Source organism: Leptopilina heterotoma, unplaced genomic scaffold, assembly GCF_015476425.1.
Source record: "Leptopilina heterotoma isolate Lh14 unplaced genomic scaffold, ASM1547642v1 Lhet_105, whole genome shotgun sequence".
Lineage (NCBI taxonomy): Eukaryota > Metazoa > Arthropoda > Insecta > Hymenoptera > Figitidae > Leptopilina > Leptopilina heterotoma.
In genome coordinates this window covers 537,962-552,660 of record NW_025110819.1, presented here as the reverse complement: position 1 = coordinate 552,660, position 14,699 = coordinate 537,962, and the positions used below count along the sequence as shown (strand labels likewise).

Here is a 14,699-nt window from a genome sequence, read left to right as displayed (position 1 = left end):
TTATTTACATTTTTCTACTTTTCTATTTTCTACAATTTTACTATTTTATTTACTACTTTATTTTTTTATTTAATTTTCTATTTTCTGTTCTACTTTAATAAGTATTTTATTTTCCATATTCTTTTCTACATTATTTTTATTATATTTTCTAGTTTTCTTTTACTTTATTTTCTAGTATAATTTCTAGTAAATTTGATATTTTTTCTACTTTATTATCTATTTTATTGACTATTTTCTTTTCTACTTTATTTACTATTCAATTTTCAATTTTTTTGTAAACAAAAATGTGTACCAAATGATTTGAAAAAAAATATTGAAACAGTTGACAAAAAAATGTATTAATAATTAATTATTACTCTCAAATTTTTTTTAATTTTGTTAATTAATTGATCAATAATTAATCGATATTATAAAATAAAAAAGCGAAAAGAAAGTAGAATGAAAAGAAAACGAACAGATTTAAAAACGTTCATTATTAAAATTAAATTTATAATTATACAATTATTATTATTATTGATGCTGTTAACAAATTATTTAAAAATGGCATTAATAAATTGATTAAAAATTGCATTAAAAAATAATTGTTGTACTTAAATTACAAAAAAAGAATGATATTAATTTTTCCTAAGCATAAAAATAATAATTTCTATAAATGGAAGAGATTCACTTCAAAAATAATTATTTATTAAATTGCAAATAAGGTAAAATATCTTTTCTCCGCATTTATCGGAAAAATAATTTTCGAATATCCTCTATTTTCTACTGTTATAATGAATATTTTAATAATTTATATATGGAACTCGTATAAATATCTTTTTCTTCATGATCGATTTAATTCCCTTTTCGTTAAATAAGCTAGGATAAAATAAAGTTAATTTATTTTCTATTTATAATGTGAAAATTTTCTTCTTCAGTTGATTTTGACCTACGATTGTATAAATTTTACTCACAGACATACGTATATAAATTGAATGGTTTTCGAATCGTGGACTTGATAATTTTTTAAAAATATAAATTTTTCAAATGGAAAAAAAATTTTTTAAATCAATAAAATTTTTGTTTATTTTTTTTATTTTTCGACTTTGTGATTTTTTTGATCTCCTTTCGCTTTTTGTGTATATACTGAGATTATTATATTTTTCCAAGAGAATGAGAGAGAATATCATCATTTTAACTGTTCCGTGTGCGTATATTCATGAGGCCATTCATTTTCAGTCTCTTTTGCAAGTGACAAGGTGGATAGTTTTATAGGCTCGTTTTCTTATCCGCACTTTCACATGCATTCTTATATACACTATATACTTTATAAAACGTTGAGCAGGCTCTGTTCGCGAAGGTCACGCGTGCTAATGCATCCAGCAATGCACATTATTAACTACACAATTTTGTCGAGTCACATAATATTTTATTATCACTGGTAAAAAGAAAATACATTTTTTTTTTTGCTAAAATTCCTTTTTTTTCTTTCTCATTTAAATACATTTTTTTTTTGTAAAAATAAAATTTCCATTCTTGAAAATAAGATTGTTTTGCGAAAGGAAAAAAAATTTCTATGGAAAAAAATTTGTGCCGAATAAAAAGTTTTTATTTAAGACGAATAAATTTTGAGACAATAAACTTTTATTTAACTGGAATAAATTATATTTTGTTCAAATAAAATTTTTCTCTGGTTGTATAAATTATACACTAGAAAAAAATTAATTTCATTCAAATAAACGATTCAGTAATCTATTATCTATTATCAAATAAATATTAACTTAAAAATTCGTCATTTTATCTTGTTTGTGAGAGAATTTTCATGCCCTCTGGGCGAGAATTTACAGAGTTAAAATGGCGCGAAATTCAAAAACGAAAATGAGCGAAACAATTGCAAATAAAAACCGCTCTTATGTTAATAATAATAATAATTAATAATAATAAATAATAACAGTAATAGTAATAAAATAATAACAGTAATATATAAATAATAGTTGTTGATTTATTATTATAATTAGATTATAATTAAAATTTTAAGAAAAAAGAAAAGTTATTTTGGTTCGAGTGCAAGTTTATGAAAGTTGTTTTTTAAGAAACTGTTCTAGATGAGAGGAGCGCGCGGGTTAATTATAAAGAAAATATTATACAAGATATACGGAAAAGGCGAACAAATTTAGTCAAGGGAGATCTCGCGGCAGTGTGTAGGCCTTTTAGAAATAACAACCGGAAGTAACGCACTTTGTGACGAAGAGATTTATTTTCATCGTTACTTGAGTTACTTTGCTCTATCCGTAAATAGAATTGGTTCTTAAGAGGCTCTCTTTGCGAGCGTGACTTTCTGCACGAAAACATTTATCGCTACCGTACACAAATGCCAAGTTTACACCGCACATGTGACGAATAAATTGAGAAAAAAATCATTTACTCATTATTCAAGTTACCCTCGTAAATATAACTTTACTCAAATGTCCAAATACTGAAGTGAAAACTTTTTTAATTTTAGAAACATCTGCAAAAATTTCTGTTTTTCTGTTGTTATTTTTCTTTTCAAATAAAATTACAATTTTATTGAATTTGAATTTCGCGCCATTATAGCTCTTGAAATTCCCGTCCAGATGGCATCAAAGTTCTCTCGAATGCGAGATGGAGTAAACAAAAAATATTAGTTTTTTTATTATTATGAAATTAATTGATTAGATAATTTTGGAATTATAGTATAAATTAGAAAACAATAAATATTAATTAATAAATAAATTAATAAATATTAATTTAATTAATATTGTAATTTTTGAATTAACATCAAAAATAAATTTAAATATAACTCTAATTCATTCATTGATTTTTTAAAAATATAGTAATAAAACTAATGAATTTAATAGAAAAAAAGAAAAAAGTATTTTTATATAAAGTTGAAAATCGAGTATACAAACTTTATAATAAAAATTCAATCGTGTAATTAAATTCCATTTGGGAGATAAATTTTGAAAAATTTTCCATTGAATGCAACACGTTAGTCATAAATCTCTGGAATAAAAATGAAAAAAATTATTTCATTTAGTCTTAAAAAAACTAAATTCAGTTTTCTAACTGATAATTAGTTTTGATTTTTGTTTGAATTTGAATTTTGCAATTAATTATTTTTTATCATTTTTAAAATTATTTCCTAATTAGTTTTATATTTTTGAATTTTATATTTTTGTATTTTATTTTTTTAAATTTTATATTTCTTAATCACTTTTGTATTTTCCAATTTTATATTAATTAATTTTCTTTTATCTCAATTATTTTTGTATTATTTAAATTATTTTTCAATTATTTTCATAATATTTCTAAATTATTCTGTATTATTTTTGAATTATTTTGCATTTTTTGTTTTATTCATTCAGAACAAAAAATTTTGCTACGTTTTAGAACAAAAAAAAAAAAGGAAAAAAGAGGAGAGAAATAAAAATTTTTCTTGACACACTGTGAAATGGATTTAAATAATGCAATTCGTCACGTAGATGTAAAATTAACATTTGAATAACTGGTCGAACAAGATGGCATTTTATCTCAGTTTATTGTAGTTCCAAAGTGTAGTGCACTATGTACATTAGAAATTAATTTCAAGGTCTAAACAAGTATCTCCTCTAATTGTGCAAGATATATATCTCATATTGTCTTCTCTAAAGTATGATGAACAACTATATTAAATAGCAAGCATAAACTTCTCATATTTCCGCGAGTGTTTTAATTATTCATATAAAAATTATCATCAACTTTACAGCAGAACCATTTTTTTACGTATTATAAATTTAGCCCTGAATTTTACTCGAGTTTAGATAAAATAATATATTTTCCACCATGATACGTTAATTTTATTATTATTATTATCATTAATTATTATTATTTTTGTTATTGTTACCTCATAGAGGAAGAATTGTATTATTTAATTATAAATTATAATTTTTTTATTTATTATTAATTACTATTATTATTGTTAATTATTCTTATTCTTATTAAATATTCTTATTGTTATTAATTATTAGCATGAGCATAGCACAATATTTACAATTATTTCGTTTTTCGGTTTTATTAAATTTGAATTTCGCGCCATTATAACTCTTAAAGTTCCCGTCCAGATGGCATGAAAGTTCTCTCGAAAGCGAGATGAAATAAACAAGTTATAAGTATCACTTACTCGTCGTAAATATTAAAAATATTAAAGCTTTTTAATTCTTAATATTAAAATTAATTGATTTGCTAATTTATTAATTCTAATATTAATTTCAAAAAAGTAACAAAAGTAAATAAATAAATAATAAATTAATTAATTAATTACAATATTTTAATTTATGAATCATAAACTTCAATAATAAGTTAAGAATTAATTTACAGAATAAATTATAATATTAATATAATAATAATAATAATTGTAATAATAATATATTAATTAAATGATTAAAAATAAAAATATTAAATTAAAAACATGTAATTTATTTGAATATAGTTTTAATTTTTTTATTAAAATGAATAAAATAATATGAAAATATCTTTTTACTTTTATGATTGAAAAAAATAAAATAGTATGAAAATATCGTTTTACTTTTATGATTGAAAAAATAAAAAAATATGAAAAGATTATTATATTTTTATAATTCTAGATGAAAAAGATAATAATAAATAATTCTTTATTGTTTCAGTTGTTTACTGCGATTACACGGCATCCGGAAGGTCACTGCAATTTCTGGAGGAGTATATTACAAAAGAGGTCCTTCCATTGTTGGGGGACACTCGAACATCAACTTCGATATGCAGCTTGCAGTCCTCACTATTCAGGTGGGTTTCCTTGGAATTATTATTCTCAAATTGCTCAATTTTATGATTTTCAACAAGGTAATTATATATGCAAAACAAGGACAATAACTGTTCGAAAAAGGAGTCATCGTACAATAAAACGTAGAGAAACAATTATTTTTTCGTACCGTAAACACAAAACATTTTTATTCGGGTAATAAATAAATAAATAATAATAAATAAATCATTTTTTTAATAAATTAAATTTTTATTTACTATAATCTCTATAAGATTAATTATATAATGACAATAAACAGAATGAATAATAATTTATTAACTTGAATAAAATAATAAAATAATTGAGTAAATAATAAATCAAATAATTGAATAAACAAGAACTGAAATAATTGAATAAATAGTTCATAAAATAATTGAATAAAAATAAATAAAAAATAAAATAAAAATTGAAGAAATAATTAATAGAAAAATTAAATAAGCAAAAAGTAGAATAATTAAAAAGACAATTAATAGAATAATTGAATAAATAAGAACTAAAATAATTGGAGAAATGAAGAAGAAAATAATTGAATAAATTATAAATAAAATAATGGAACAAAAAAAAAAATTTTAATAACAGAGTTGACACAGGTCATGGAGATCAGGGAATTCAGGGAAAAGTCAAGGAAAGTAGAATTGGTCAGGAAAATCAGGGAAAAGTCAGGAATTTTTATTAAAAGTACTGGAAAAAATTTTTTTTTTATTTCTGACCACAATGGATTTTTAAATATTTTTCAATTATTTCAAAAGTTTTAACGCAATTATCTTGATAAATAACAAAATTGTTCACAGAAATTCAATTATTTTAAGGAATTTCAATAAAATTCGTTTCCAAAATTCAATTATTTTGATAAATAACAAAATTCATCACGAGAATTCAATTCTTTTGAAAAATAATAAAATACTTTGCAGAAATTCAATTTTTTTTTAATTTTAACGAATATCTTGTCAAGAATTCAATTATATTTATAAATAGCATAATCTTTCATCAAAAATGCAATTATTTAAAAAAATTTAAATAAAATTCTTTGCAAAATTTCAACTAGTTTAAATAGTTTTTCGCAATTCAATAATTTTCAATATTTACTATTTTCATAAAATTTATTAAAAAATTTAATTATTGAAAAAAAATTGTTGATACAATTCTACGAAAACATTCAATTATTTTCATAAATAATAAAATTTCATTTAGGAATTCAATTAATTTCATCGCAGAATTTTAAATATTTTTAATACAATTTTAAATAAATTCCTCGAAAAATGCAATTATTCTTGAAAATTCTATTAAAACTTGACAAAAGAATTCAATTTTAAGAAACATTTAATTATTCAATAAAATAAAATTCGTTACAATAATTCAAATATTTTCTTAAATAATTTTTAATTCGTTGCAGAAAATCGTTTATTTTGAAAATTTTTTAAGTAATTCTGCAAAAGAATTCAATTATCTTGATAAACAACAAAATTCTTCCCAAAAAATCAATTATTTTAAGGAATTTTAATAAAATTCTTTTCCAAAATTCAATTATTTTGATAAATAACAAAATTCATTACGAGAATTCAATTCTTTTGAAAAGTAATAAAATATTTTGCAGATATTAAATTATTTTCAACATTTTTGAAAAATTCTCGTCAAGAATTAAGTTATTTTTATAAATAGGTTCCGAAATTATTCTCAAGAAGTCAATTATTTTCAAAAGTTTTAATATAATTCCTGTCAAAATTTCAATTATTTAAGCAAAATTTAATAAAATTCTTCGCATGAATTCAATTACTTTCATAAAATTATTAATTAAATTCTCCTCATAAATTCAACAATTTTTAAAAATTTTAATAAAATTCTTCAAAAGTTTTCAATTATTTACAAAAATTGTGATTAAATTCTTTGGATCAATAAATTTTTGTAAAATTTTAATTGAATTCGAAATTAATTATTTTGAAAAGTTGTTAATAAAAATTTTCATAAATATTCAATTTTAAGAAACATTCAACTATTCAATAAATTATTTAGTTTTGTATTTAAATAATTGAATTCTCGTAGGATTTTCTATTAAAAATTTATTTCAAAATGAGTTTCGGTTAAAATTCTGTATAATAATTTTAATATTAAAAGCATTAAAGCATAAATTTTTAGAAATAATTGTTTTTTGAAAAGGTTTCAAATTAAAATCTTTGGAATTATAAATTTTTCGTACTTTTAACTAATAATTAATTTAAAGAAGAATTGTAGTTAAAAATTCTAGAAAATGTTAATTGAATTTAAATGATGAAAATAATTTCGAAGAAGTTATAGAGTAACAATATTTTTATATAAAATAATTATTTTATTATTGGGTAATCTTTAATATTTAATTATTGCATGAAGAAGTCAATCACTTCGAGTCGAAGACTCGGAGTGATTGACTTCTTTATGTTTTATAATAATATTTTTATAAATTATTGAATTTCAAAAATGTTTAAATTTGATATTTTTGAAAATCTTAGTTCCCAAGGAAAAATAATAATCAGAATATTCTTTAGGGTCAGGGAAAATGTCAAAATTCTCTCTGGAAATCAGAGAAAAACAAAATTATATTTTTATGGCAACCCTGAATAAGGAATAAAAAAATAAGTGAATCAGCAAGGAATAAAATAATTAAATCAAAATATTAATAAATAAATAAATAAATAAATAATACAATAAATGAACAAACAAAAAATAATATTTAAAATAAAACAATAAAATAATTGAACAAAGAATAATGAAAATAATTAAATAAACAATGAATAATGTAATTGAATAAACACTAGTGATAAATAAATAATGAATGAAATAATTAAATAAAAATGATGGTAGGAAAAATTTGTCAGGAGTTCAAAAAATTATGTTTGGTTATAAAAAATATTATTGGGATATTGTTTAATCGTCTAGCACAATAATTTTTTTGCTGAGGCCTAATCGTGATGAGGAATAATTTATTGGTTCTTCAGGATTAGATCTAGTGTTATTGTTATTATTTTTTTTAACTAGAATAAAATATGTAGGGCAACGGTATGTTCAGGAAGGCGTATCCGTTTTGCCTTGAAATGAGGCGTAGGGGAGGTGGGTAGATACAGGGTGCTGGCTGCTACTGCTGCTGTCCCCAGATCAATAATCAACTCCTGAAACCAGTCAAACGTCGGATCCTTTCGGACCTATAAAGTGTTTTCATTTTTTTTTGTTACAATTCTTTTAAAATTAAAAATCGATATTAACGAATTTTTTTTTTCAAATTCGATTTTTTTAGTACGATTTTTCCCTTAAAAATTAAATTTTTTATAATAGGAAGAGAAAAAATTAATAATAATAATTAATTAATTAATTAAAATTTAAAATTGTTATAATTAATTAAATTGTTAATTTGTTTATTATAAAAAATATTTTTCTATAATTCGGTTCAAAATACTCCAGTAAAATTCAATTTTATTTGAATTGAATCAAATTTTTATTTATAATAAAATGTTTAAATTAATAATTAAAATTTAGTTAATAGCCTAATTAGTTTTTCAATTAATTTAATTATTATTTTTTCATTTCCTAATTTGAGAGAGTAATAGTCTTTTATTTTTAATTCCTTTTCTTGATTCGAATCGTAATACAAAAATTCAAAACGATATTAATTTATAAAAATTCAGTTTTATTTGAATTAAAATAAATTTTTATTTATAATAAAATGTTTAAATTAATAATTAAATAAAATTCTGATTTTATTTTCTGGTCTGAGAAAATGATGTCTCTAATTTTTCACTTTTCTTTTCTCAATTCGAAATCGTATGAAAAATACAAAAAAAAAATTAATTTAAAAAATAAAAATTCAATTTTATTTGAGTTGAAAACAAATTTTTATTTATAACAAAATGTTTAAATATGAAAAATTCAATTAAATATTGAAAAAAATATATAGGTATTCAAGTCTGATATAAAAATTGAAAGAAAATATCTTAATAAAAATACATACAGTATATTAAATACCGCAAAAATTGATAAGATATTTTGAGAAAAATGTGAAATTTATACAGTGATGAGAATTTCTTTTATTATTTCCATTTGTCAGACAATTATATTTTGAAACTGGGTCAAAAGAGTGCATATCGTTTATATGTATTGTATATACATATACAAGTGCATGAAATATGTGTCCTTGGTTTGACAAGGGAACATCACTACACGAATATATAATGTAAAATAGTATATTTCGTAACGAGTGCGAGCAGTTGTCAATTTTTGAATGAGCACTTTTTTTGGAACAAACTGTAGGCGAAGCGAAGCTTCGCCTACAGTTTGTTCCAAAAAAAGTGATCTTTCAAAAATTGGCAACTGCTAGCACTAGTTACGAACGATATTTTTCATAACAAGGTGCAAAAAAGTGCCTTTTTTTGCACCGCGTTATGAAAATGTATTTAAAAAACAGAAGCTGAAGAAAGCTTTTGAACGTTGAAGTGTATTATAACAAAAAAGAAGAATAAAGCTTGTTTCAAAAATGCATTTTCAACAAGAGGAAAAAAAATAACAAAAGAGGATAAAAGTTAAACGTTTTCTGTCATTTACTGTAATCTACAAAGTTTCCTCGTTAAAAACTTTTATTCAAAACTTCTGCACAATAATAATTGAATACTTTTAGATTCTTATGTATATAAAAATATATTTATATAATATAAATCAGAATAGTGCATCAGTTTTCGAGCAATGCTAAAAATAAAACCAATGATAATAAAAGTAAAAATAATAATGATGATAATTTAAATAATAATAATACTAATAATACTAATAATACTAATAATTTGGTATTATTGTTAGTATTCTGATTTGTAATAAAAATAAAAATAATAATTATTATAATAATAAATAAATAGAATAATAAAAAAAATAAATAATAAAATAAATAATAAAAAAATAATAATTGTCATTATCATCATTAGTTAGTTTCTTTGAATAAATTAACTGAAAATTAACTATTTAATTAACTATTTTTATAAATTAATTAACGTAAACCGAACAAAATATAATCTCGATGAGTCGTTGATACTCATAACTCGCTCAGCTCATCTCGCTTTCGAGAGGACTTTCATGCCATCTGGACGGGGACTTTAAGAATTACAAAGGCGCGAAATTTAAATTCTCTTCAGGGAGTCTATCGAAAAAATAATATACAAAATTAAAATAATAATAAAAATAATTTAACAATAATTTTATAAAGTTTCTCGTACGTTAAATATTATTTAACTATAATAATATTAAAATTGTAAACATAATTTTTTTAAATGGTCCATTAGTATTCTTTTAATACTGCGAAGTATTCTTGCTTATAATTTTGGGAGATATTTTTTTTACAATGAAGTTAAAGACTGAGCAGTGAAATTACACGTTTTGAGTGAAATATAATTATTATAAAAATGATAATAATTATGAATTATAAATGTAAATTTTAGGCACGAGGCCAGAGACATAGTTCGGCATGCTGTCGGAGCCGGTGAGCAGGATGCTGTCCTTTTCATGGGTCAAGGCACTGCAGGTGCATTGCGCACACTTTTACGCCATCTTGATCTCACAACACCTACCGTCGTCTTTGTCGGGCCCTTTGAACACCATGGTAACTTGAGGCCCTGGCGAGAATATGGCGTTAAGGTACAAAATTAGTTACCCTTATTATATAGTATTAAGTGAGGTTTTGTTTATTTTTTTCCCCTTTCTTTTTATTGGTCCAGGAAAAAATTTCCACTTTATTATTCGTAGGAGTATAATTTCTTGTTATTTTCAATATAAATAATATGTGAAAAAAAATAAATAATATAATATTTTTTCCACTTATTTTTTTATAGTTTTTAGTATTAGTATTCCTGAAGAATATTTTTTATTCATTTTCTTAGTATTAGTATTTTTGAAGAATATTTTTTATAGATTTTTTGGCATTCGTATTCCTGATGAATATTTTTTACACAATTTTTGGTATTAGTATTCCTGAAAAATATTTTTTATTCGTTTTCTTAGTATTAGTATAATTCTTGATGAATATTTTTTATAGATTTTTTGGCATTCGTATTCCTGATGAATATTTTTTACAGATTATTTAGTATTAGTATTCCTGAAGAATATTTTTATTGAATTTTTTGGTATTCGTATTCCTGAAAAATTTATTTTAAGTAGAAGAAAAACAAAAAAAGATTTTTTAATATTCGTATTCGCGAAAAATATTTTATAGAACTTTCTAGTATTAGTATTCTTAAAAAAGATTAGTATTTTAGAATAATAAAAAAAAATTGGTTAAAAAAATATTTTTAAAAATCTCTGCGAAAAAAATTGGTAAAAAGAATTTACTAGCAATATTCTATTTAAAAATGTATTTAAAAATCAAGAAACGAAAGTATTCCTTATAATAATAATAAATTTTTCTTTAGAATAATAAAGTATTCTTTTGGAAGTATTGCTAAAAATATTGCGAATTTTTTTTGCAATAATCTTCTAGAAAAATACCAAAACTTTTAGAATTATTCGAAAAAGTATATTTGGAATGTTTTCCTTTCATATAATTGACAAGTATTCCTAAAAATACTCTTAAAACATTTATGACTAAAGGAACATTTCTCAAAATTAAAAAGCATGGTAATTTCTTTAGAATAATCTAAAAGTATTTTTAAGAATACTTTTTAAATACTAATATTAAAGAATTGCGGAAATATTCCTGAAAATAATAAAGTATTCCTGAAAATAATAAAGTATTCTTTAAAATAATCAAGTATTTCTTAAAATAATAGTGAAGTATTTCTTGAAATAATAATAAAGTATTCTTAAAAATAAAATTTAATTGAAATCAATTAATTACTTTATAATTTATATAAAATGAAAAAAAAATATTCTACGAGTGTTTTCAATTGTATTCTTAAGACAATTGCCAAAAAATATTTTTTCAATCTTATTCTATGAATTTTTACTGGAAAATTTGATAAAAAAAATATTTTCGAATCCTTTAATGATTTTTAATTTTTTTTTGTTATGGATTTTTATTTACAGATAATACGAATAAAAGAGACTCGAGAGGGTTTCCTGGACCTAAATGATTTAGAGAGGAAATTAGAGTCTGAGAGTAAAGAGAATTCAACAGCACGAATGGTGGGTTACTTTAGTGCTGCCAGTTGCATAACAGGTGTTCTTGCTGATGACGTTGCAACAACTTTACTTCTTCGTCAGCATAAAGCACTCAGCATTTGGGATTACACCTCAGCTGGTGAGTTAATTTACAGAGACGATTAAAAAAAATAGTTAATTTTCATTTCCGTTTTTTTCCACAATTATAATCTTGTTTTACTTTCAAAGAGAGAATTCATCACAAGGTGGATTATTTTTTTTAATAAATAATAAATCGAAAGGATTTTTCTGTTTATAAACGTAAAATATAATTTTTATTTTTTGAAGACGAAGAAAAATTGTTTAAACTAATTTTTATTTTTTGAAGATGGAAAAAAATTATTTAAAGTAATTTTTATTTTTTGAGGACGAAGAAAAATTATTTAAAGTATTTTTTATTCGTTGAGGATGAAAAAAAATTATTTAAAGTATTTTTTACCCGTTGAGGATGAAAAAAAATTATTTAAACTTAAAGTATTTTTTATTCGTTGAGGATGAAAAAAATTGTTTTTGAAGAACATAAATGTAATTTTTATTTTTTGAGGAGAAAAAAAAATTATTTGAACTAATTTTTATTTTTTGAGGGCGAGAAAAGAGGATTTATGTAAGAAAAAAAATTCTTGAGATTTGAATAAACACTTTTTAAGTTTTAATCTATAGAAAAGAAAAAATTGAAAATTTATGTACAATTTTTTTCTTCGCATGAACTTTTTTCAATGCCTCGAGTATTGATTCTATAATAAATTATATGTTTCTTATCTTGAAATTTTTTTAGCTCCGAACGTACGAATGGAGATGAATCCTCATCTCCCCGGGGTCGGTGAGACGGCAGTGCATAAGGATGCGATTATCTTCGCTGGCCATAAATTCATCGGGGGTGTACAGTCGCCTGGAGTTCTCATAGTCAAACGATCTCTCCTAAGGGAGGAATTTGAGGCAGAAGATATGCGCGATTCACATCGATATCTTCATGATCCGGAACTACGTGAGGAAAGTGGAACTGCCGGTGTTGTTGGCGCAATTCGATGCGGTCTCGCATTGCAACTCAAGGAAAATGTCACTCCACAAGCAATTGCCGCGAGACAAGATAAAATTTCTCGGTATGGATTTTTTATCTCGATTTATTGTTATTTATATTTATTAGATTCTCATTTTATTTATTGTATTTTTTTCTTTTTCTATTTTTTGATTTTTTTCTCTACTTTTCGATTTTTTCCCTATTTTTTCAATTTTTTTTCTCTATTTTATTTATTTGATCTATTTTTTTATTTTTTCCCATTTTTTCAATTTTTTTTCTCTATTTTTTCTATTTTCCGCGTTTTTCAATTTTTTAAATTTAAGAAATTTTTTTATTGATAATACTTTCTTTAAAACAAAATTTGATTTTTCTTTCTTCATTGAATTTTAATTATTAATTTATTTTTGAAAATATACGAGTAAAGTGACCATTTTTTAAATATTTTATTTTACTTATCTATTTATATATATATATCCTCTCGTAATTAACAATTTTGTTTGAAAATTTCTTCCAATATACGAAAGAAATAATGGAATATTTATTTTAAAAAATCTCTGTAAATATTTTATTTTATTTAAATTTGGAATTCAATTTCAATTTATTCTCTTCTTTTTTAATTAATAATTTTTTAGATTTTATTTTTTGTAAAAGAATTCTTTTGATAGAATATAATACAATTGAATAAAATTTTTCACGTGGCTATTATTTTTTAATTATAGAGAATTTTGAAAATTTTCCATTGTTCCTTTCGTAATACAATTTCAAACTGAACTCTTAATTACGAAAAGAGTTAATTAAAGTTTGCAAAAAATAGTAAAATTAAAAAATTTATTAAATTTAGTAATTAAAAATGTATTTCAAATATAAAAATACATAATTTTTATAAGGGAAGGGAATTAAATTTTGCAAAAATAGTAAAATTTATTTTGTTTATTAATTACAAATTTATCTAAAATAGAAATATATAGTTTCATAAAGAAAGGGTATTGATTTAAAATATAAAATATAATTTTGGAAACTATAGGAAAAATACACAAATGGTTCAATTTCAAAAAATAAAAATTTAGATCTTCAGAAACGAAAGTGATACCTATAAAAAAATAGCAATAAAATTTTGAAGAAAAAACTTTCACATTTTCGTAAAATTTATATACGATTTTTTTTTTTTATAGTTCAAGGTCGAGTGAATGTTAACGATCAAAGTTGAGGTCAAACTGGCTCCCTGGAGAAAAATCATTTCACATTTGTGACAGTTTTTCTTTTTTCTTCTTTTTTTAAAGCTTCGTTTTTATCAATAATAAATAAATGTATTTAATTTTTGCGAAATATTTTCGTATTAAAAGAGAAACGACGACATTTCTTTTATCGTTATGTCACTTATCTCATTTCTTACACATCATCCCCTCGCGGTGAGGTGAGGAAAAAGCAATTTTGAACTTTTATGTCGAGTGCAAGGTCACATTTGTAAGGGCGTGAACTTCACATTTTATATAAATGGTCATTTTCTTTTTTACAACCAAAAAAAAATTGCAATTTCGTTTTTTTTCTGTTCTTGAAAGTTTTTATTGAAAAACTCTCTCCCCTTTTTCATTAAATTACGTATTTAATATTTCTTTTTTTTATTCGTAATGATTTGTATTTAATTAATTATTTTTATTAATTATTTCTACTCATTATTTCTATTAATTATTTCTATTAATTATTGAACAATTAATTATTTTAATTAAATTC

General features: G+C 22.1%; 1 protein-coding gene across 5 annotated transcripts in view; it reads left to right on the top strand.

The window, feature by feature from the left end:
* LOC122501775 overlaps window positions 1-14,699 on the top strand; it is a 126,751-nt gene that overhangs the window by 94,147 nt on the left and 17,905 nt on the right. For all 5 annotated transcript variants that reach the window (XM_043611530.1, XM_043611539.1, XM_043611521.1 and 2 more), the window contains 4 exons: window positions 4,659-4,794; window positions 10,258-10,453; window positions 11,837-12,050; window positions 12,726-13,050. In XM_043611530.1, the coding sequence (XP_043467465.1) occupies window positions 4,659-4,794; window positions 10,258-10,453; window positions 11,837-12,050; window positions 12,726-13,050 (871 nt within the window). The remainder of the gene's footprint in view (window positions 1-4,658; window positions 4,795-10,257; window positions 10,454-11,836; window positions 12,051-12,725; window positions 13,051-14,699) is intronic.